General features: G+C 35.0%; 1 protein-coding gene across 1 annotated transcript; it reads left to right on the top strand.

Moving 5' to 3' along the window:
- The first annotated feature begins 6933 nt into the window (after positions 1–6933).
- LOC129876505 (ADP-glucose phosphorylase) lies at positions 6934–10396 on the top strand. The gene is made up of 3 exons (XM_055951957.1): positions 6934–7497; positions 9316–9606; positions 9962–10396. Exons 1-3 carry the CDS (start codon positions 7030–7032, stop codon positions 10220–10222), a joined length of 1020 nt encoding a protein of 339 aa, XP_055807932.1. The 5' UTR covers positions 6934–7029; the 3' UTR covers positions 10223–10396.
- The last annotated feature ends 15942 nt before the right edge of the window (positions 10397–26338 follow it).

The raw sequence follows: 26338 nt of genomic DNA, 5'->3' as shown, positions 1-26338 counted from the left end.
AATATATGGAGTTCAAGGAAAGTAGTTCAACTTACTACAAGAGTTTGACATTCAGAAGTGAATAAGAGATATGGATTATATTTAGGACTTAAAACTGGAGTTATCCCAGAGCTCGTATCATATTTTACTTACAATTAGGACATGCCAAAGAAAGATAAAGAATAAGCTTTACCTAGCCTCTACTTTTCCTCAAGGAGTCATCATTTACATATATCATACCCGGACCGTCATGAGCTTGGTATCATAACCTTATTATTGCATTACCTTACCATCATATCACCACACTTATGTCAAATATATATCAAGAGGAAAGAAGGGTAGCTCTACGTACTTATGCCAAAATATGCCAAGAGAAAGCTTCACATACTTTTTTTGGGATTAATTGAAATCCGGCTTGCCTTGATACCTCTTTAACCTATTTGACATAAAAGTAATACTAAGATTAATAGCCTTTCACTTTCCAATATCCCACTCTACAACCAAGTATTAATAGGAGTCATTTCCTTATCCATTACCCTCGACTAGTTTGTTACTAGTTCCAATGCTACCGAAAATCGGGCAGCATTTTCCCTGTAACTTATACATCTCTGAGATTTCAATTCGACCACAGTGTCAACAACCATACCAACAACAACAACCAGCAGCATATATACAAGTAAACCACCTCAACATTACATAATACAACTCCAAACAACTAGCTCAAAACTATGATATGAAAATAGAGTTTTTAATCTTTATTTCACAAAATCTTTAACCATACATAACGGAGGGTCATGTGGATGCAACCAGAAGCAACCACACTCTTATTAAAATACTTTAAAGCCCTGCAACACACAACCCAACAAGCTGCACCCGCAGTACCACAACGACACCCCACTACTCGACTTCGATTTAGCTACAACCACTGCAATTTAGTTTATTTCTAACGTCAAGCATCCTTATGCAATTTTTCCACTTTCAACCTTATTTAAGACATGTGAAATGCCCGAAACTTGTCAAAACTTACCTTGGAAGTTCCTTTAGCGCGCCTAAAACTTCGTGGCTGTTTGGTAATGTTTTGGGATGCTAAAAACCATAAATTTTCATTACTAAAGCCTTCATAACATCGTGGTACACCCTAGATAATTAATTCATGGAGCGAAATCGAAGAACTCACCTTTTTTTTTCCTTCCAAAATCGTGACTCTCTCCCTCTCTAGTTTCTTCTCTTCTCTTGTTTCTTGTTCTTGAATTTTATAGATAAGTATGGAACTTTAATAAGTCATAAGACATATATATAGAGTCCACCTAAGGGGATGACACGTGTCAGGCCCTAAGTAGTGACACATGTCAAGATCTAAGTGGTGACATGTGTCAAGCCCTCATTGGGCCAACACACCTCTTTCCTCCAATCACAGGCTGCCACATGGCATGTGGGGGTGATGGGGGTCCACCACTCTTGCTCCAACTCTTTCCACGTGGCACTCTCTCATGTTGCCACGTGGCACTTTCTTCTCCTCCTCGTGGGTTCATAATCTCATCTTACTTTACAAACCTATGTAATCCTTTCTATATAAGTTTGGTATGTACTCCAGTAGCTTAAGTATGTAAGATTTCCAAGTTGATAGCTTACGTAAATAAGTCGTGTCCTACGACTCATCATTCGTCTCCAACTTCTTCTAGATTCTTATAACTCTATTTCCAATCTTCTTTACTATGGGGTATCTCATTCTCCTTTCCTTAGAGTTGTTTGATAGCGTTATAGATTATCCGGCTCACATGGCAACTCTTAAGAAGCTTAAGAGTTCTTAATAAGCTTTTAGAAGCTTTAAGAAAGTTAAGAGGCTTACAATCCTTCCATGAAACTTAAGAGCCTTTCAAGAGACTTAAGAACGCGTTCCAAGGTATAAAAGTACGGGGTGTAACATTATAGTAGCCTTCAACGAACTCAACTAGCCACGTGGAGGTGAATGTGGAGAAATATCAGTCCCTACATGGTGATATTATGTAGAAAAAGAGTATGTATTAGTAATTTGAAGTACTAAGTATGTAGCCATGCAACTCAATGAAAACTTTTAAGCATCATAAGGTAAAGTACATGAGTAAATGCATGCATGATCAATCAATCATAAATAATATTTGAAATATTCATTTATGGGAAGATGACCATAATCGTTATTTAAGACCATACGAGTTATTACATAAAATCCAACATAACTCCCTATGTTGTCATGGAGAGTATACTTGCCGGGTAGAGCTCCGTCAATTTTATTAATTTCTTTAACATTTAGTCTACTTGTAGATCCACTAGCCTAAGCCTACAAGAGCTCCTATATTGGCACATAGTTAATGAGACAAGGGGTTGCCACTAGGATTTTCTTACCGAATCCCACCTCAATGCCCTATTCAATGTTAGTCAATCCCACAGAATAGTTCATATAACATAAAAACATAATCATTTGCATAACTTTAGATCATCAAAACATCATTCAACAGAATAGTTCATATAACACAAGTGAGAATTGGCCTTTCACAAGTGGAATCCATCATCGCATTATCATTTCATTATTCTTTCATTTCACAAGACTCTCTTTGATCAAAGACATTTGCTTTCATAACATTCATTTTGGAGTCAAAGCTTTCAATTCAAACTTCATTGAAACATAGTGAAACTAGGTGGGTTTTATTCAATCGACTTTCAAATCATTTAATTCAATGCTAGCATACATGAGAATAATGAAATGCATCAATTAAGACATATTTAAAGCAACCCACCAATACACCTTAAAAATCCTTTTCATGGTTTCATATAAAACCTTGATAAATCAACCATTCCATGAATTAAGAATCAATATAGGTTAAGATAGATAAATAAACTTCAAATATTCAATAATCCATACATTTGAAATCATAATATGAAACCCCATAAAATTTACAATTTAAAATGAGCTACTAGGTTTAAAAAAATACTTGGGCTCTATGGGTGGAAGAACCCATGAATGAGATCCACATACCTTGGGGAACAAAGCCCTAACATAATCTTGGAAATGGAGACTTGAAGACTTGTGATGAAACCTTGCTTTTCTTAGTGAAGAAGAAGTCATTGAGGGGAGCTTGAGAGGTTAGGGTTTTGAGTCTTAGAATTTGAGTGAGTGTAATGAGTTGGGAAAGGATTAGGGTCATTTAGATAACTTATATTCATTCCCAAAATGACTTCACTTTAATGATAAAACACAGAAAAAGACCAAAATACCCATCTTAAAACTAGCCAGACTCAGCTGCACGGACGACCTATCATGTTCCGTGATCATCTACACGGCCCGTGGTGGTGTTCCATGATAATTGACTTAGAGGAGAAATCTTGGGGGTTTGCATGGAAAGTTTCAGTACTTTCTCCATAGAGACCTTCATGGTCCATGAAGGGCATCACGGTCCGTGAAATATGGACGTGGTGCAAGACTTGCAAGAGTTACCACCACGGAACTCATAACTGTCCATAAAGGGCTACATGATTCATGGAGGTCAATCGTGGTCCCTGCCTTGGAAGATTTCCTGAGGGACTTAGGGGAGGAGTCAACACGGAGGGCACTACGATTCGTGGTGCTCACCACAGTTTGTGGTCCCTTCCCTACAGGACTAGGTTTCAGAACCACCATCACGGTGGCTCATCACGAGCCATAGTGATGACTACGACTCGTGATGGCCTTCGTGGTCATCACCTGGTGCCATGGTCTGCATTTTTCTGGGATTTCATCCTTTGTTCTTCGTTTTAGGACTTTCCTTCGAGGTCTTACAATTGCCTAGTGTAGTCCTCTATACAAATTTCGTAAAGTTAGGCTAAATCACTTGTTTCACCTAAAGATCTTGAACAACCCAAGTAACCATCATGATAAGAGGGCAGAGAAAGTTAAACTATCAGCAACACAGTACTAAGAAATTAAAAAATAGTAGGCAATATCTCTTAGAAGGGATATGAATCTATACTTCATTCTCAACTAATCAATGCCTTCTTTCGAATAATAAACCATTTTATCCTCAATTAAAGTATATTTCATGAATATGTACACCAAGAATATCATATTTATAGCTTTTTTCTTTCATGCGATATATTAGAATTGATAAAGGTTAAAAAAATGCATTTTACATTTGTTTCTCACTTTTTAAGTATACATCTTTAAATATTTGCTTTCTATTTGCTAAAGATTAATTTATCCTCTGCATTTGTAATTTTTTGTATATGATAATATAGTGTAGAATTTGACATAAATAAAGAGAAATATGCAAAATTTAAATTATTGGGCCCGTGCTTTGCACGGACAAACCTCCTCTTGTATATTAATATAATTGTTATGTTACCACCAGATAGACTGACGATACTATTTGTTTGAACAATAGGTCCAACTTGCAATTACTCTTCTTTAGGACTTGGGCCATTCTCAGAAATTGGTCCATTTTGGGTCAACATGTCTAACCGTGTTCTAATCATCGTTCGGACTGAGAGTCCTTTTGGAGTGTTAAGACCCTTGCGCTAAAGTCGCCTTCTCATTTATGACCTGAGTTTTCTCTAGTCACTGGATCAACTTCGTGATTGTTGGGATCATTCAAGAGTGTGTTGTTGTTGACATTGGTCTCCCATTATTTCTGGTGAACCTTTAAACTAGTTGATTCTTTAGCTTCAAAAATGCAAAATATTTAGTAATGAACAATCAAAATCAAAATAATATCACAATTGTTCAAGAGCGTGTTGTGATTGACAGTGATCTGCCCACTTATCTGGTGAGCCATTTAATTTGTCGATTCTTCAACTTCACAAATGCAAAATATTTAGTGATGAACAACCAGAATCAAAACAATAGCAGAATTATCCTTAGCCCCACGGTGTGTGCCAAACCTTTTACCCTAAAATAGGTACAATTTGAATATGTAACGTGATTTAAAAGACATGTAAATTGAATTGGCTGAAAAAATGATCGAATGAATCAAAATAAATAATAAAATGCAATTCAATAAGAATATGAGTAAATAAAACATGATTAACCTAATTTGAAGGAGTCTTCGATGAACATACCCTAGAGTAACTTTTTTGCTTTAAAGAATAACACAAGAATTGACAGAAAAAGTAAACAAGAATCTTGATATGTACCAAGTACCGTAAGAATTAGTTATAAAACTTAGAATGAGTTCCCCCTTCAACATGAAGGTCAACATCATTTTATAGGAGCGAGTCTTTAGAATTTAATGACTGAGAATCATTTCCTCTTAATTTATATGAGCAATTAAATAAAATTTAATTAGCTAGAAGTTATATTTGACATTATTTTAGGAGCGAATATATACTCTGTCCGTTCCTTTTTAATTGTCAATTTTTGACTTAGCATATCTATTAAGAAATCAATTATTGATATGGTGAGTTTACCATTTTACCCTTATTAATCACTAAAGTCATAATTCAAATTCCAAAATATTTTGATACCAAAAATATTAAATCTCTCAATAAATTGAGGGTATAATAGATAAAAAGAGATTGTATTTTTCTTGATTTGTTAAATTTGACAAGTAAAAAAAAATTAAATTAGAAATTTTTTGATAAGTAAAAGGAAACAAAGGGAGTAACTGCTGATCTTGTCTATTTGATCTTCCTCGGGATGTTATATCCCTATCTAATCCTATTCCTTCACGTTTGAAGTGAACTCGTTTTCTCCGATATTTAACTATTGCATATATGTCGTGTATATTGGAGCCTAAAGTCAAACTTTAGAGAGGTTCTCTAATATTTATTTATTTATTTAGATTTTTTTTAAAAAAAGAAAGATCGTCACATTTATTTTTAGGGATGCAACTATTTAAAATTATTTAGGGGTTCTTGATTAACGGGACTATGTCACATGTTTCACCAACTTCTTCTAGATACTCTTCTTGTATGTTACTATCATCTAACTCATCTCTATTGCTGACTTGTTCATTTGAAGATTATCCTTTCATATTTTTCGATTCAAGATTTTTATTGTTTGTTAAAAATCTCTCAAGGGCTCCTTTGAGATTTATTTAATTCTTCAAGTTTTCTCTCTCTTTGTAAAATCAGATCATATTTTTTAATTGATATATTTAAATTAAATAAATTTTATAATAACTAAAACAAGAATATATATACTTATGAACTGAGAATATCAACAATAACAAATTTTCAAGAAAAAATATAATATAAAGTTAAAATAATTATTTGACTCAAAAATTTGATAAGTTAATATAAAAATATCAAAATAGTGTTGACCTTCTTCAATATAGTGATTATTTGTTGGCTTGTTGCACTTCTTGAAATTTTTAAAAAATACCAAAAAATAAATTTTGTTCTTTTGTAACTTGTAAGTAACAATAACTCAATAAGTTTTGTAGGAGAGAGTTCAATATTAAAAATAAAAATAATAAAATAAAGAATAAGAAAGATAAATATAAAATAAATAATAACATAGACTCAAATTATTAAGATATGAATAAGGAAGTACAATTTCCACTTAAGAAAACTGTTTCAAAAAATTATTATATTTTTCTAAAAAAGTGGAAACTAATAGGCACTTTAAATGTTAGATTTTTTTTACTTCATACCTTTTTTTAAAAAAAAAATTAGAAGTACATATAATTTTTTTAAAAAATATATGTATAAATACTTTATTTTTTAAAATGGGGGTCCAAAAACATGGGACCCCAAGCAATGATTTTAGTGGCCAAGTGATTAAGACGGCCCTTATGCCGCGTCTCTAGCTTAACTTGACCACATGTCTTCCCTATTTTTGCCTTATACATAAGTAATTTGCAAGAAACTTGAAGGGAAAAAAAGAGAACATCAAATATTGTAGATTAATAGCTTAAAAAAAATAAAAACTTTAAATTATTCTTTTTTTTTTTATAGTTTAATACTTAAATAAAATATAGTAGAGTAATACTTGTATTATCTCTTTTAATTATAAAAAAAATCTTTTGAGTTGTCACTGCGTGAGCTACAAAACAAGCCTTTTCCAGTGGAACAAATCCTCACCCCCGAAACAACGGTAATATGGCGGAGGCAGAAACGCCAAAGCGGAGCCCCGAAATCCGGAAAGACAGAATCCACAACAGGTGGGTACTGTTCTCTCCGGCGAGATCGCGCCGACCGTCGGACTTCAAGGCCAAATCGAACCCACAACCGAACAATCAAACAGAATGTCCATTTTGCGCCGGCCACGAACACGAGTGTGCGCCGGAGATATTCCGTGTGCCAGAAGATTCCACCAACGATTGGAAAATCAGAGTTATCCAAAATCTGTATCCGGCCGTCAGCAGAGAATTGGATTTCCAAAATCCAGTTTCTGTCGTCGGTGATGTAGCAGTCAGTGGATTCGGGTTTCACGATGTGGTTATTGAATCGCCGGTTCATTCAGTAAATTTGAGTGATCTTTCTCCGGCTCAAGTTGGGGAGGTTTTGCTAGCTTGTAAGAAGAGGATCGAACAGCTTCGGAGTTGTGATTCTATCAAGTATGTTCAGGTTTTATTCTGATCCCGTTTCAAAATGTATGATTCGTTTTGAAATCAATTTGTCTATTTTTTATTTGATTTGGTATATTCATTCCTTGTTTTTATATTAGTTTATAATAAATGCATTGAAAAACTACATAAAAATAGAAAACTAGTTGTAATTGCATTGAAAGGTTAATCTAGAAATAAACGAGTTAGTTTCATAATTAATCTACTAATATAATAGAAGATCATATCGGCAACAGTATCGGAAATTACCTTTTGATAATGAATAGAGTTTAGAATCACTTTTCTGTTTTGTAATGAATTAATTGGTCTTTCTCATATGAAATTCCATTTTGTTTAAATTTTGATTTTTAACCTTACAACTTTGAGTAGCCCCTATTTGTTAATCTATTTAGTTGTGCTGGTTTTCATTTTTCTGTGTTGTCTTGGGTATGCAAGCTAAATGATTTTACTGTGTACATTAATGGAGAGAGGTTGGATAATGTAAATTTCAGTCTTATTACACAAATGTGTAAGTCTATTCCAAACGCTTCCATCTTGTTGCTTTCAACTTTTGTACTGGTAGACTAGCTTTTTGACCAGACTGACTTGCTAAAATACTGGTCCAATTATGAGGACACGTTTTTGTTGTATTAAGTTGTAGCAATTCATAGTTAGTTACTGTATACTTTCCATATGAGTTCTAAAAATTTCATTGACTATCAATCCCTTGAGGGATATCATTACAATTAACAGTTTTTAATAAGTATTTGGGTGAAGAGGTAGATTATGCTAATCTGGCAGGAGCTTGTGATACGTAACTCTCCATCCATTTTATGTGAACTGGTTAATTGGCATGGTAGATTATATTGAGTTTGTATTTTTAGTGACAGGAGAAAAGCAATGTAATATTTGAGTGAAGTTTCTTTGATGGGGTAAATAGCTAAAATATCACACCTGACTGTCAATTTTTGAACTATTTAATGGAAGAACACTTGAAACTTGTAATTGATGTAGCATGTTTGTGGTGTAAAGTTGAGCATCCTAACTACAATCCATTTTTGAGAACTGGATATGTTCTCTTTGTTAGCTTCTAATATTTTGTTACGTATTCCTGTTCGCCAAATACTCCAAAATATGCACTCCTAAGGTAGTTATTTATTGAATAACTGCTGGTCATCCCAAATCTATGGAAGAGAACTGATTAATTATCTCGAAACTAGAGATGAATGAGCACAATGGAGATTTAGTGGCAGTAACACAGTCTACTGGCAATTGTCAGATGAGCTGACAGTCTTCACATTCATCTTTCTTCACACCAATTCAATCTTCTGTTGGGATGATTCCAGCACAATCACCCAAGTTAAGGTTCATAAGGCAATCGGGTGACTTGTTTCTTCACAATGTTCAGAGTCTAGATGCAAGGTGTTTATAAAGTTAAGTTTTTCATTGTTTCTCTATCAGTTCCTTATCTTCTGAATGCTATGTAATACTTTCTCTATTATTGTTATGTCCATTTTACTTCTGTATCTTTTTTCAAACTTCTTTGATATGCGTTAAATGAGCCGAGGGCCTGTCAGAAACAATCTCTCTACCTCCACGAGATAGGGTTAAGGTCTGCATATACACTACCCTCCCCAGATCCCACCTATGGGATTACACTGGGTATGTTGTTATTGTTGTTGTTGTTGTTGTATATGTGCAAAGAATCTGCAGCATGAAACAATATTTATTGTTTTTTCCCCTTTCTTGTTGAGTACTAATGGTTTGTTCGTAGTCAGCACGTTTGTCCCATCAAAGCTACTTCACTAGATAATATTGATTCACTCACTGGCTTTTAAAGGCGTTCAAAAACCATGGAGCCTCTGCTGGTGCTTCCATGAGCCATTCTCACAGCCAGATGATTGCTCTTCCCATTGTTCCTCCAACAGTTTCTGCCCGTCTTGACAGTATGATGGAATACTACAAGCAGACTGGGAAATGCAGCCTGTGTGATATTCAACCAAATGAGTTATTAATTGATGAATCAGCCCATTTCATATCACTGGTTCCCTTTGCTGCAACTTTTGCTTTTGAGATTTGGATAATTCCTCGTGATCACTCTTCTCATTTTCATGAAATAGATAGTGAGAAGGTAATGGATGCTTTTTTTTGTCCATGGTTTATTTTCATGAGAAAATGATGTGAATTTACACTAGTCTAACTTTAGTAATGTCAGTTATCTGCAAATTTTATGTGAGAAAATTACAACCTTAATGGATTACGACTTCTGTCAAGTTGACCATGAAGTGTCATTGACATTTTAAAAGTAGAAGTGCTGATTTAGTGAAAAGAAAAAGAAATCTCATAGCATTTGTGGCTGAGGAGGGGGAAAACTGATTCAAGAAAAAGATTACAACGTTCTTGGTCGTACATTTTCAAATTGTTTTTCTTTCTTAAAAACCATTCAGTTGAAGAGCTTGTCTAATGTTTACCATTCAAATATGCAGGCAATTGATCTTGGAGGATTGTTGAAACTCATGCTTTTGAAGATGTCTTTGCAGTTGAACAATCCACCATTCAACCTTCTGATTCATACTTCCCCATTTCAAGATGACCCCTCATATGCACCTTCCACACACTGGTTTTTACAAATAGTTCCCCATTTGAGTGGGGTTGGTGGATTCGAGATAGCAACGGGATGTTACATAAATCCTGTTTTCCCCGAGGATGCTGCAAAAATTCTAAGGGATGTGAGAATCTCTAATTAACAATATTTAGAGGGAAATTATTAAATCTGATTATGCATATATATCTTGAGATACGGTAGCTAAGGAGATGAGGATGTGAATCCATCATATGTTGTTTCGATGGCACCTGTATTAAACATAGTTATTTGTTCTGCTTCCTTTATTTATTTACACTTTCCATTTCTTCCTTTTTCAGTCTGACAATCTCTATTTCTTTTTCCTTGTGCTTGCTTTGCGTCGTTCCTCATTCCCTTTTTCAATTCTAGACCATGTAGTGTTCTTTTTTCCCACATATAATTTCATTACATCGGGTTTGTTGAGGATGAAGAGTTAAGACACCTCGATTGATGGCTTGGCAGCTGCACATGGTTCAGTGACTAAGCACAAAATCAGTTAACTAAATAATTATGGTTAAGGGAGTTAGTAAGTAGTAAGAAGTAGCTTAGTGAAATTAGCTAGAAGATACTTGTATATATAGATGACTAGATTCATTGAATGTAATACAAGAGAAAATTTCTCCAATTCTGAGTTCTCGCTTAGGTCAATTCTTTCTAGTTGAGTTCTAGCTTAGCTACAGATTTCCTGCATTAATGGAAGTCCTCACATGCATGTGAATTCTAACATGGTATCAGATCTATGGGAGAGTATGTGAACGGATCGTAATTTGAGATCAAGAAAGTCAATTGATATACATCCTTTGTGCTTCGATAATTGCAAGTTGGATTGTAGCAATGACGATTGAAGAAAATACCACTATGAGAAGCAATTCGAATACACTGCCGATTATAGATCATCATCATCCTTTGTACCTGTAGGTGTGGGATACTCCAGATAACAATTTGATCTCCTTTACTTTAACTGGTCCTGAAAACTATGCGAACTGGAGTAGATCGATGCGAATTGCTTTGTAGGTAAAAGTAAGCTGGAATTTGTTGATGGAAGACACACTAAGGACAAATTTGATGCTTCCTTACATTAATTATGTGAAAACAACAACAATAACATACCCAATGAAATTCCACAATTATGTGAAAATGTAATACAATTGTTTTGTCGTGGATAGTAAATGATGTAAGCAAGGAGCTATTGAGTGGAATCATGTATGCATCTAGTCCACAAAGTTTGGACATGAAGTGATCATTTGCATACAAAAATTAATCACCTAACTCAGGGTACCTCTTCAATATTGAGTTATTTTTCCAAGATTAAAGAACTTTGGGAAGAGTTTGATGCTCTTATGCCATGCCTTGGGTGTGAATGTGCAGAGTCTAAGAAATATGTTGAGCATTTTGAATATCGACGTCTATTGCAGTTTTTAATGCGGCTCAATGAGTCATATAGTCAATGTCGAAGACAGATCATGATGATGACTCCAACTCCAAATTTGAATAAGTCTTACTCTATGATAATAATTGAAGAAAGTCGGAGATCTCTAAAATAATCAGTGCATGTGGTGGATTCTATTGATGGAACTACATTGTTTATCAATAGAGTGACTGGAAATCATCGCAATCCTGGTAATGACTTTCAAGATTCAGAAATAAATTTTAAAACGAGGAGGAATAGTGATGTGTTCTGTGACCATTGCCACATTAGAGGACATACAAAGGCTTAATACTGGAAGGTGCATGGATACCCTTATTCAAAAGGAAAGAGAAGAACAACTGGTTACAATGGAGGTGGTTACACAGATAGAAGATACAATTCTGCTGCTAATATGATAGCACATGGTGACCAACAAGCACAGAAGAACTCATAGAAGGAATCATCCTTTTTAGTACAGGGTCATGAACATGCTACAAATCGAAATCTAGGAATCTTGTTTACTCAAGAACAGTATGAACAACTATTGAAGATGATCAACAAAGATAATGTGACAGATGTTAAACATATGACAAGTATACTCTACTCCTTCCTAGCAAAACATAACATCGATACTGTTAAGTGGATAGTAGATTGAGGTGCCACAAACCACATGATATATAAAAAGAAATTACTTAGTGAGGTTAAGGATATAGATGCTAAGAGTCAAAGAAAAGTACAACTACCTGATGGAAATACCATTGAGATTGCTTGTATAGGTTCATATGATCTGGAAAATAGAGATAAACCTACTGATATCTTGTGCATACCAAAGTTCCAATACAACCTACCATCAGTTTCAAAACTGACCAAAGATTTAAGGTGTTTTATCACTTTTTATCCTGACTTGTGCATTATGCAGGACCTTCATAGTGGGAAGGTGAAGGGGATTGGTAAGAACGTTGATGGATTGTATAGGATGCAATTGCAGTTGAAGGATTATCAAAAAGTCACATTCTTCTACCAAAGTTATTCAACACTGACATGAAGTTCAATACAAGTAGCAGTACAATAAAGTATTGCACCATCTGTCCACTAGTAGACAAGGGAGATTACCCTTTCGTACTAGAAATAATAGACTTACTAAACCATTAGACATGATACATGCTGATGTATGGGCCCTTATAGGGTATGTAATCATTATGGCAGCAGACTCTTTCTTACTCTAGTTGATGACTACAGTATAATGACATGAATGCTTTTGCTGAAATTTAAAAGTGATGTAATTGTCATCTTGAGACAGTTCTTTAGTCTAATGAAAACTCAATTTGGTACAAATTTAAGGTGTTTAGGAGTGACAATGGAACTGAGTTTTTCAATGCTGAATGTAATGCTTTGTTTCAGTCATATGGTATAATTCATCTAAGTTTTTGTGTGTATTCTCCTCAACAGAATGATTTGGTAGAATGGAAACACAAATATATTTTGGAGGTAGCCAGGGCCATCAGACTTCAGGCTCATTTACCTCTTAAGTTTTGGTATGAATGTATCCATAATGCAGAATATGTCATTAACAGACTTCCATTATCTATTTTAAATAGTAAATCATCCTTTGGGTTGCTTTATGGCAAAAGTCCCTCCTTACTTCATATGAGGACTATTGGATGTTTATGCTTTGTCACTATGGTACCAGGTGGAAACAAGTTTGGTCCTAAAGGAGTTGGAGCAGTCCTCATAGGATATTCTGCAACCCAAAAGGGATATAAATTGTACAACTTGTTGACTAGCACTTTTTTGTTAGCAGGGATGTTATTTTCCAAGAAACTGTATTTCCCTTCCAGTTACTAAAGACTGGTCAATTATAGTTGTTTCCCAATGGAGTTTTAAACATTGATCCAGAGCCCACTCCTTCATCACCTATTGTTGACACCACTTGAGCTCAGAGTTCTATCTTTGATGCAACTCTTTCTTTAGATGATACAACCGATTCAGTTCATCCTCCAGCACAACTTCCTCCAATGGATCCTCTAGTTGATAGGAGAGTTCGCAGATCATCTAGAAAAAAGTTCAAACCACAATGGACGTATGAGTAAAGTATGCTTGTCCATCACATTCTTACACTAGTTCTTCCAATGCCTATCTATATCCTATGTCTAACTACATCTCACATACTGGACTGTCTGCCCATTATCATTCCTTCTTGACATCAATGACTACTTTACAAGTACCACACAGTTATAGTGAAGCTACTTTGGATCAACAATAGCTAGTAGCAATGAACCAGGAGCTTCATGAATTACAGTCCAATCATACTTGGTCACTAGTGGACTTACCACTAGGGAAAATTCCCATTGGATTCAAGTGGGTGTACAAAATTAAGTACAAGAATAATGGTGAAGTTGAAAGATACAAAGCTAGGCTAGTGGCTAAAGGCTACAATCAGAAAAAGGAGTTGGATTATCAAGAAGCTTTTTCCCCTGTGGTAAATATGGTTACAGTAAGGGTTGTGCTTGCTCTTGCTACTGTTCACAATTAGCCGCTTCATCCAATGGATGTATACAATGCATTCTTGCAAGGGGACTTACTAGAGGAGTTCTAAATGCAGATTCCTTAGGAATTTCCCACTCAGGGGGAGAAGAGAGTATGTAGACCGCATAAATCCATGTATGATTTGAAACAGGCCTCAAGAAAATGGAACTTGAAACTCACTGAAAACTTGATTAGTTATGGATTTACTCAGAGTCATTTTGACTATTCATTGTTTACAAGAAAGTTGGAAGAAAAGGTGATGATTATTCTAGTCTATGTGGATGACATCCTGATTACTAGAAATGTTCAACTGTTGATTATGGAGGCAAAGAAGGATTTATAACTCAATCTCAAAATCAAGGATTTAGGTGAAATGAAGTATTTCCTTGGGATTGAGATATCAAGGTCAAAACATGGAATACTGATTAATCAAATGAAGTTTGCATTAGAGTTAATCACTGAGTTGGGACTTGCAGGTGCAAGACTAGTGACAACACCAATGGAGTTCAATTAAAGGCTAACAACAGCAGAACTAGATGAACATATAGGGCTGAAAGATGATGACAAGCTAGACGATGCCGGACCATATTAAAGATTAGTTGGAAAGCTTTTATATTTAACCATGACCAGGCCAGATATAACATATACCATTCATTCACTGAGTCTGTTTATGCATTATTCAAAGAGGTCACACATGGAAGCATCTTGAAGAGTTGTAAAATACATCAAGAATGCCCCAGGTCTAGGAGTTCTTATGAGTTCAAAGCAGTCAAATAAAATCATAGATCTTTTGGCTTCTAATTGGGCAACTTGTCCTATGTCCAGAAGATCAGTCACATGCAATATAATAAAGCTTGGGAATTCGTTGATATCTTGGAAATCAAAGAAGCAAACAACTGTGTCCAGGAGCTCAATAGAGGCAAAGTATAGAAGCATGACATCCGAAGTGTCTGAGATACAGTGGTTGGTTGGGTTGTGTAAGGAATTGAATGTGAAGGTACAACTACCAATTAATTTACATAGTGATAGTAAGTCAGCCATACAAATTGCTGCAAATCCTATATTTCATGAAAAAACTAAGCACATAGAGTTGATTTGCACTTCATAAGGGACAAGATTCACGATGGAGTCATCAGGACTAAATATGTTGCATCAAAGGACCAAGAAGTAAATCTATTCACTAAAGCTTTAAGAAAAGGACAACATGACTACCTTTAGAAAAAGGTAAGGATGCTTAGCTTGTTTGCACCCACTAGCTTGAGGGGGAGTGTTGAAGGATGAAAAGAGTTGAAGCCTCGAACGATGACTTAGCAGCTGCACATGGTTTAGTGATTAAGCATAAAATCAGTTAATTAACTAATTATGGTTAAGGGAGTTAGTTAGTAAGTAGTTAGAAGTAGTGTTAGGACCCAAACTAGGCCCTAGGTATGGCATAGTGATTAGGATTCCCGAGAAAACCCCAACCAAGCCTATTAGCATATCATAAGCATACATAAGGTAGTAAATCAATAGTAAGAAGCAAAGTGATAGTTATGTCTCAAAATAAAATCTAAAGATAAATGTGAAGCTTAGGCCCGATTAAACAGACTTACACATTTTCTTTGTCTAGACATGCCACTATTATACTAACATAAGTGGGGGAATAAAACAAGACACTAGCTCACTCAAATAAGAAAAGAAATGTTCTCAAAATAACAACATAGTCTAGAAGTAGCAAGCAAATATAAGCTCGATATGTAGACACCGAAGCATGAGGACATACCAATTAAGTGAACAAGCCTTCTATCTAGCCACGAGAGTGTGTAGGGTGATCGCCAAACCCTATATTATAAGACAATGTAGGCAAACAAAAGAAGTACGTGTTAGTAATTTATATGTACTAAGTATGTGAGCAATGCAATGCATGACATAAAAGCAATGATGTAATAATAAAAGTTAGAACACATAATAAGTAAATCATTTATACGTGATAGTGAATCAAGAGTAAGGCTAATGTCATTAAAAACCATAATGCGATCTTATAAAGAGAACTTGTACAATGCATGGATAGTCATAAGTCATAATGAAAAATTTTCATAAGTAGTAGTAAGAATCTTAAGTCAAAGTGAAAGTCACAAAACCATGAGTAAAAGTACATACTTTACTTTGTGAGAGTGACCGTTAACCGACATAAACCATGTGAGCTATAACATGGAGTCCCAATATTTACCCATACATCGGAGGAAAGGGGGAGGATGCTATCCAAGGTAGACTCCTATATGCCTAAGTGGATTCACTGAGCTACATGAAGGATCGAGCCTCAACTACGGATGACCCTTAAAGGAATCGAGTCTCTACTACGGATGATCCTTTATCCTACAGTGGAACGTAGTTATGGGACATTGAGATCTTTCTATGGGTCTCATGCCTCAACTACGGGAGAGAGCCTCTATTCCAAGGTTAGATCGGTGCTAAGTAAACTCTTAATAGAATAGTTTTAGTTATAAATAATAAGTCAACATCATGTGGGAGGGGCCATATATACTACCCGTCTACTCTTTATAAAAGCATAGTCATAGAATAGCTCCTTAATCATTAACTAGGTGAGAGATCCTCCACCATCATTCATAACTCGAATTTTCATCATAAAGCTCAATTCATACTTTTCATGTAATTTGCTTGAAAGGCTTATCAAATCATACTCATACTATATAGCTTATTGTTAAAAATTATAGTATAATGCTTAAGACTATATGGAATCATCGTAAAATCATGTAATTAAATAGAAGTCATGCTTAATCATATAGGACAATATCAATTGAATCATAATCGAAAGGACCTATTAAGGAATTTATGGACCCTAAATAGTTTTATAGAGAAATTACTAGTAAATCATCAAAAGTCATGCAATTTAATAGTAATTCATAATTAATTGAAATAATAAACAATAATTAAATCTTAATTCATGCAATTGAAAAAGAATTAAATAAGACCCATAATGAGATCATGAACCCTAGGTAGCATTGTAGAAAATTCATAAGAAAATCACCAATTTCATGCAATTATCACAAACTCATGTTGAAATAGATTTGTAATCATAGAATAAATCATTCATGCAATGGAATGGAAATTGAGAAGACCCATAAATAGACATACTTGAATTGGATAGAAAAGTAGAGATTTCTTTGGGCCTCATGGGTGGAAGGAACCCATGGATGAATACCTACATACCTTGGGTGTATTCCTTGATTGAAGCTTGAAAATTGATGGAAAAATTGAAAATCGTAGTTGATCCTTCAATGGAGTCTTGTAGAGAAGAAGACAATCTTGAGAGGATTATTTATATTGATGATTATGAGGGGAAAACTAGTTAGTGGAATGATTTATTCCTTGAAAACACTCAAAAACTACTTAGAATAGGGTTAAAAGGGTTTGGAAAGGATCAAAATAACCTTGGGACGTGTGTAGAAAGTGCTGAAAAAGGTTGCAGCCATCTATCACGAAAGGCAATATGGCCTTGTAACACCCCCAAAATTTTTCCCTAAGATTTAGACCCTCTTATGTACGTGTAGGATCGAACTCGAGTATTGTGGAGTATATACACATGAGTTAGGATTAATTTCTAAGTATTTTAAGTGTGTTATATGTGTTTAGGGGTCATAAGGGATCTCTAACACCAAGTCGAGTGCAAAGAACTCCAATCGATTAAGTTTTCGGATGAGTTAGTATAAGGGTTAACTTCAAACGAGCGTATCTCCTAGGATATGATGAACTGGGTGGCCCATGACCTACCAAATTAAAGGTCTTTGAGTCTTCTTTGCAACGCCACTAAGATTGAAATTTTTGGAGTTCGGAGTCAAAAGTTATGGCCATTGTACTACAGAGTAGTACTGCAGGAATTTCAGGCCTGGGCGAAATTTAGGCTTGGCGCTCCAGTGGCGCCCGACGCCACTATAGCGGCAGAAAATGGCCTCAGTAGTTTGGTCCTAGGCACGACGCGACACTATTTGATGTGCAGGGTTTTAAGCCTATTTTGGCTTGGCGCAGCAGTGGCGCGATGCGCTACTATAGCGCCAGCAAGACTTTTGCCCAATTTTCCAGATTTATTTTGAAGAGGGGCAACTTAGACTTTTTCCAAATTATATATACACCATCTTTGAGCATTTTGGACCATTATTTTCAGCTTCTCTCTCTCTAAAAAGCCCTAGAAATTTTCCCTCTCTTCTTCTTCCCTAAATCCATCTCCAACAAAGGGTGCCTTTAAGAGTTTCAAGGATTCAAGCCTCCCATTAAAGGCCCAACATCAAGGTCTCTTCAAAGTCTTTAAACAAGGTATGTAAGGGTAACCTAAAATATGGATTGAGTTCTTCCATATGCCCATAGATGTGTTGGATAGGGGTTGTGAAAGAGTTGAATCTTCTAGAAGGTTTTCTTGAAAGTTTTCCTAAACTATAGAATGTTTTTAGATACTATTGGTTGATTGATGTTTTTAATGACTTGAGTTACTAAATATTTATCTTTCATATTATTGATTACAAATGTATCTTTGTATATAGATTTATAGATGTTGACGATATTCTTGAGTTGAGTTTTGTTGAGAGTATGGATTCATGTTTCATTCACATGAACCTAAGATGAGATTTCTTTGGTCATAGTTTGTCTCGAGTTGAGATGGATGGTTTTGTGTATATGTGTATTGATTGGAATGAAAAGAATGAATTGGATGGTTAAGAATGCCCTTTCGCTTCTATAAATTGAACATAGGACTAAAATAAGGATTTTGGAGTAGATATTTGACAATAATGTGATGATAATGTTTGATGATGATATTTGACAATGATGTAATGATAATGTTTGATGATGATATTTGACAATGATGTGATAATAATGTTTGATGATGATGATGATGTGATGATGATGTTTGATGACGATGTGAATAATGGTATTTGATGATGATGTGAATGAAGAGGTTATATCGATGAGGATGTTGGGTGATGAAGTGGATTGGAATCTAATGTGATTTTGTGGTATGTGATGTGCATAATTTGAGTTGATTGGAGTCTTAAGAATATTTTAAAAATAAATGATCTTTTGAGGAGGAGCTTTAAATAAATTATTTGTAAACCTTTTTGCATAAACTATTTACACACTATTTTGAGTCTAAAGAATTATTAGTTTTATCTTTGATTTAGAATGGAGTTTAAGTATGAGTTGAGTATGAGGAGCCTTTAAATGAGTTGAGTATTTTTATATTAAAATATCTATTTTGAGATTGAGTTGAGGAGTTGAAATTATATTTTAATGTACAAAATATTTTCTACATTTATTGAGTTGAGATTGTACAAGTTTTAAAGAGAAGAATTTGATGATTTGAGTTGAGTTTTGAAAAAAGTCCAATGAGACTTGCCATTATAACTCGATTGAGTTGAATTGAGGATAGAGTTGATGAGTTGGCAAGGTTTCCGTGGGATCGAACCGTTAAAGTTGGATGTTTCCCATTTTATTGTACTGAAATGATAGGACTTGACTAATCGATGGAATCCATGATTAGGGAGGCGTTCATGCCCTGGCAAGGTATGGACGGACGTGGAAATAATGTCTGATTGTTGTACTATCACCGGCTCATAGGTGGTGGTTGTCGGATAAGAGAAACTCCCATTTAGATCTTGATAGTACTCCGAGTCAGTTGAGTTGAGTGGCATGTGATTTGGTCCCGTCTAAACCATTTCTTGTTAGACTTAGGACACTTGAGTGAGTTGTTACTTATTTATTGAGTTGAGTCCTTCGAGTTAAATGAGTTGAGTTGAGGGTATATGGTCTGATTGGGTTAGACGAGTTGTGATTGGATTGTACATGATTTGGATGGATATATGAGTTGATTGGATTAGAGGATATGTGATTGACTTTGAGTTAACAGTATATGATTGAATTGGATTGAATGATTAAATTGCATTGTATTGTACATGATTGGATTGGATTGTATGGTATATGATTGGTCTTTGTCTAAAAAAATGTATTCTTACTTTAGACTTATGACGCCTTATTGGAGTCTCTCTTATCTTTTTGATGTGAGATATTTGGATCGATGATATTCTTCCTTGAGGTATGTTTCATTCTGCCATATTACATACTCGTACATTCCATGTACTGACGTCCATTTGGACCTGCATTGTTTCATGATGCAGAGACAGGCTTAAGAGATTGTCAATAGGAGCATCATTGGGGATCCATTCGCATTCAGCGTATTGGTGAGTCATCCCCTACATTCGAAGGACACCATTTGTGTATTTTTGCATCGAGTTAGCCCTTTTTATTTTGATTTGAGGTAGCCATGAACATGTCATTGGCACCAATTAGATAGTAGCGATAGAGACTTCATAGACTAGATAGTGATGAGTCGATTGAGTACTTCTATCCTTGAGTTATTCTTGTCAAACTATTTTTAATGACAAATATTTTAGTTGATCTGTTGGCCTATGGCCTTTATTCTTTGAGTTGGATGGGTGATTTGAGTTTCCCGCTAAATTATTCTTTATTTTTAAACTTTTCGCTGAATTAATGAATGAACGGATGTGTGATCAAGCTATGTGGTTCACTTGGGAGTCAGAAATGGTTCCTGAGTGCCGGTCACATCTAGGGTACCCTCTCGGGGCGTGACAGGCCTGTACTGACCTTTATGATCCATATTGCCAGTCATGAACATTCGACTGCCCGACAGGGCTTCACTAAAATGAACATAATATTTTACCCTGAACTCCAAATAAGGCAAACACGGTAGCATTGGAAAAAGGACTTAAAGACATTTAATGTGATAGGTCATGGGCCACTAGTTCATTAATTTCTAGGAGATATGATTGTTTAAAGTTGACCCATGTAAAATATTACATCGAAACTCAATCGGTAAGGAAATATATAACTTAACTTTGTGCTAAAGGATTCTTGTGACCTTAAAACATCTCCAAATCTATTCCCAAACTAAAAAATTGACCTTAAAATCTCTAAGCTAAAAATGAACGGACCCCTAGACGGATCATCTTCATGGTCTGTTAAGAGCTCCACGGGCCGTGGGGTGGTCCGTGAAGATTTTCTCGGTCAAGCTTGGACAAGGAATCTTTACGAGAGGGGACCATGGGCCGTGAAAGACTCGAGGGCCATAGTAGCCCTTATGAAGCTGACCTACTTCATTATTTTGAGTGTTGGTTTCCACTAACCATTGATGGTCTTTGATCATGATTACAGGTCGTGGTCATCTCCTGATCTCACTTTCGTTCCTTGGCACTACCATAACTCTCTTCTACCGGTCATGGTGTTGAATATGGCCTGTGATGAGTTTTGTGAACCTGAACTGGTGAAATGTTTTCTGATATTTCCTCCTTACATTCCATTTTCCGACTTTCAAACTTTTGGGGTCTTACAATATCTTCCCCTTGAGAATATTCATCCTCGAATGAAACTCAAACTAGCACGAATACAATGGAATGAACATCCAACAACCCAACATGAGGGTGTATGAAAATGAAGATGGAAGGCTAGCACCTTTATCAATACCACAACTCAACCACTAAGGATATCCAGTAAATCATAACACAACGAACACTATGCCAATCCAACACAACCATTACCATTTCAAAAAAAGCAAATTCAGACTTACCAAATGAATCAGCCCGAGCCATCTCCCTTCCACTTCTAGTAGCCACAAGACAATTCCTCATCTCATGCCCCATATCACTGCACTTGTAGCAACCTTTCTTACCGGTCATGCATTCCACTTGGTGAGTCTTACTACACCTTAAAAAAGGCATAAAGGAATGTCCTTCCTTGTTAGGCCTAGAAATCGGGGTATAAGCAAATGATGAACCACTATCAGATTTTGAATGAGAAAACCCACCTTCATACCGAGCTCTATTAGACTCCATATCTTTCTCTCTTTAAGATTCTCCCTCTCAATTTGCTCGGCATAAGTCATTACCCTTGAAATATCCATATCCTTGATGAGCATAGCAGTTTGACATTCTTTCATCACCAAGTTCGACACACCCGAAATAAACTTACTTATTCGGGAACGAGAGTCAGTTACCAAAGAAAGAGCATACTTGGAAAACTTTGTGAACTTGAGGAAATATTTCCTCACACTCATGTTTCATTGCTTGGGGTTGATAAACTCCAACACCTTCGCCTCCCTCAACTCAAGTGGGAAAAGTGGTCAAGAAATGCAACTTTGAAATTTTCCCAACCTATGGGACCCTCTTTGATACTTTTGGTTTTCCATTAGTTGTACCAGACTTGGGCGACACCTTTGAGTTGGTAGACTACCAATTCTACCTTCTCCTCTGAAGACACTCCTATAATATCCACAATCTTGTACAACCCATCAAGTCTTGGGGATCCTCTTCAACTTTGGATCCATGAAAATTAGGAGGGTTCATCCTTGTGAAGTGAGTGTTTCCTAAGACACCTCTTAGCCTACAAATCGTCAAAGGGACTCATCCTACATGGTCAAAGAAACCTTGAGGACTGAGTCTCTGATCTTTCTCTATGACTCGTGTCTACGAGTTGTAGACTTAACAATGAGTCATAGACTCGAGTTGTCTTGTAAGGTTTGGAAAACCTACAAATCAAGTCTTTGAAGTTTCTTGATGAGTCGTTTCTACGACTCATCTAATCTTCTACGATTCGTAACCTCGACTCGTAAAATTGCCCCTCACTTGGTATAATTTCCTTTCCCTCAGTACCCTCTCTACGAGTTGTTCCTACAACATGTAGAAGTACCTACGACAGGTGGACTCGTAGACTTGGGGCAGATCACCTTTTCAGATATATTTCCTTCGTTTCAACTTTTTAACTTACGGGGTCTTACAACCCATGTCTCCCTTGCAAAGTTTATTTATATGTTGACAATCATAGTCATCTAAATTGTCTGACCTCCCAAGGATATCCCTAAAACTCATGTCTTGCTTGTAAAGTTTTACATTCTGACCACCATAACAAACTAAATTGTTTAACCACCCAAGCATATCCCTACATATAAGATCCCGCGTGATAAAATCGAATTAACATCAAATATTATAGCATTAATAAGCATTAGAAAGTAAAAATAATAATAGAAATTAAGAGGATGTATAATCGAACTTGCATAAAATTCAACAAACCATTAGATAAGAGCTCAAGCTTGCACCATGAAAATGGTCTATCCATGCTGGTTCAGATGAAAAATTTATCAAGATCCCTTTTAATCAAATTTCATGATCAACTACAGAAGAAACCTGGAGTGGATCATTAAATAGACTTATAAATCATATTAGGCAATTCAAGCACAAAAATAAATCTGCAAAGAATAATTTAAATATTTAAAGTTAGAACTCTCTCTGGACCTCGCGCATAGCGGGAACTTTAGTGCACCGGGCTGCCCTTTATTTAAAGTTAGAACTCTCAAGATTTGAGAGGAAATTCAAATGCATCAAACGTAAAAATGTTCAACAGCATAACTCTTAGCTATATTTGTGAGTTTAGGCAAGATGTTGTCTTCACTAAATAATATAAAGCTTCAATTGTGATAAAATGATAAGTATACCATTTTTTTCGCTAACTCACTGAGAATAATCCAAAAAGTTTCTATGAAATATTTTGAGTCTATTTCCATTCCGATGAAATGTTTAGTAGTTTAGTAGTATGTGATTATGTCTACCCTACTTAAAATTCAGACTATTCTAATAGTGTGTCATTTTTTTAACCTATTAATAACTTACTTTTGAAGGAAATTAAGAAATTCAAACCCCAGGACTTATGAAGGTATAAGTCTTTACTACTGGAAGGGGGATAACTAACATGACCACATAAATAGAGGGGCCTGTTCATTTTATTTGGATTTTCAAGCAAGTATTTCTATATAAAAACTAATCCAAGCGATATGTTCACGAAATACCAACCAAAGGCTTGCTTCTATGAAGAGATACTCCATCCGTTTCAACAAGAATGACCTCCTTTTTTTTTTAGTCTGTTTAAAAAAGATGTCTCCCTTTCTTTTTTTGGTAACACCTTTCCACACGGCATGTTTCAAGCCACAAGATTAAAAGACATTTTTATACATTTGATATAACTTTAATTTAGGATTATAAGATTGAAAAGTTTTCTTTATTTTCTTAAACTTCGTGTCAAGTCAAATCAGATCATTCTTTTTGAAATGGAGGGAGTACGTTGGAGGAAACAAAGTAGATATGTGAGTAATATAATTGATACATGTCCAGATCTGTATTCAGGATTAAGTGAGTCCATGTTCGTTTGCAATTAACAGTAGTACATTTATCAAAAGAAATGTGATTGCAATATAAACTCCATAAAATCACTAATTTATGGAATCTCTACATTAAGCTACTAAAATAGCTACAGATGACAGTAAATCAGAAAGTATTCGAACACTTGATCCAGTGCAATTTTCACTCCTTTCAATCAATGTTAAAGAGTGTTGGGGATTTCTCCATATATGTACAAATCATCTATATTTCATTCAACCGGAAGAGAGCATACTATGTCAAACAACTTAAACAATAGCATAATAAATGAATTCAGTGATGAAATGTAAATTCATTTCAACAGAGAAGAATATAATGATCATGAATGTTATATAGGGATTCTAGATACATAATAAGACTAAGAGAAGGAACAACATTATTTCTTGAATTGAACATTTATCACTACAAAACACTAATATTTATGAGTAAAACTAAAAAAGGTAAGAACATTGGTATTTGTTTTTCTTGAAGGAAACCAAATCCTTTGAAGCTCCTAATGAAAAGCATAGTAACTGTTAGATTTTACTAGCTTTTAATAGAGCAGCTAGCATCTAATCTTGCAAACTTCCAAAAGCTCTTGGACTTAAACCAAATAGACACATACATAACTTTCAACAGCAACACAAATCAGCTTATTTGGCCATTTTATCTTTATACATATATTTTGTAAAGCTTACTTCAATTTGAATGAATGAAGCTATCTTTTTGGTCTGAACATTTGCAGGAACTTTCTATTATATTATCAGAATTAGAAAATTGATAAGTAATGTAAACCATCCACTTTTTTTCGATTCACGTAAACAATCGAACTCTAAGTTAGATAAGTCAGTTTTTGAAACTGTAAAAAAATGTCACCTAAGTACTTTACCTTACCTTGGCACTGAATGGATTCCACATAACAATGATCTCATAGAATGGCTTGAAGTATAAACGACTATACAATTGTCTTCATATTTGAGTAAGCTGCTGATGTAAGGGGAAATTGAAATGAAAATCTAATAGAATAAGTGACTAATAGAAGTTTGTCTAAAGATGACATATAAAGAAAAAGAAACATATACAAACACTATCTTTGAGAAGAGCGGAATAAATTAAAGGGAGGCATTAATTTGTGGAAGGGAGTAATGTTGAAATAGGGGAAGGGACGATTGGTGGTAAGCGAGAGACCATATGTATTTTCCGGAGAAGTTAAGTTTATATTGAAATGAAATACATCGAAATTAAAATATTTTTATGTGAAAGTTGTTGGTGTAATATATCATAAATATAATAAATTACAGTTGAAAATATCTCGCTCTCTTTAAGGAGATTTAAGCCCACTTTGACATAATCTACACCGATCTAGTAGTATATCTCTTGACTTGTCCTATTCAGGATACAACAATCCTACAATGTCGTACAACTCAAACAACTTTAGATTAGTTGAAAAGTCCAAAGCTCCACCACAAGTACACTTTCCTTCTAATATAATTACTCTCTTTTTGCATGGTGAATAAGTTAAAGACTTAGAAGATTTTTCTTTGTGTCAACTCTCTCTTTTACTACACTAACTATTTATTGTTAGTGTTATATTATAAACACTATATAATACTTCTCATCTTTTCCTGAACACTTTCCTTGTACTCAATATAATGTAAGGCCACAATTATATATAGGTGATGACTTCTTCCTTGCAATGAATAGAAAAAATATGGGATAGTAAATTGAATTAATGAAAGGCCTAGAAGTTACATGAGTTATAAGGCATAACGAGGTAGAATACTGGACAAATAAATAATAAGAGGTTACAATAATTATGGAGGAAATTATAGCGATATTTTACAATTAACTCATGTGAGTAATGAGGCACAAAATGCCAATATCCCCGTATTAGAGCCAATGCAACAAATGAAGAATTATGCACCATTAAGGTACACTTATAATGAACCATCTTAATAATACAATAATATTAAATTCTCAATATACCAACAAGATTTTAATTTCAATTACATCATAAAACACTATACAAAAGTCAGGTTTCAAAGGCCATGAATTGCTA

The sequence above is a fragment of the Solanum dulcamara genome, chromosome 12 (genome assembly GCF_947179165.1).
Source record: "Solanum dulcamara chromosome 12, daSolDulc1.2, whole genome shotgun sequence".
NCBI classification, from domain to species: domain Eukaryota; kingdom Viridiplantae; phylum Streptophyta; class Magnoliopsida; order Solanales; family Solanaceae; genus Solanum; species Solanum dulcamara.
Note: the sequence above shows the minus strand (reverse complement) of the source record. Positions and strands in the feature narration are given on the sequence as shown.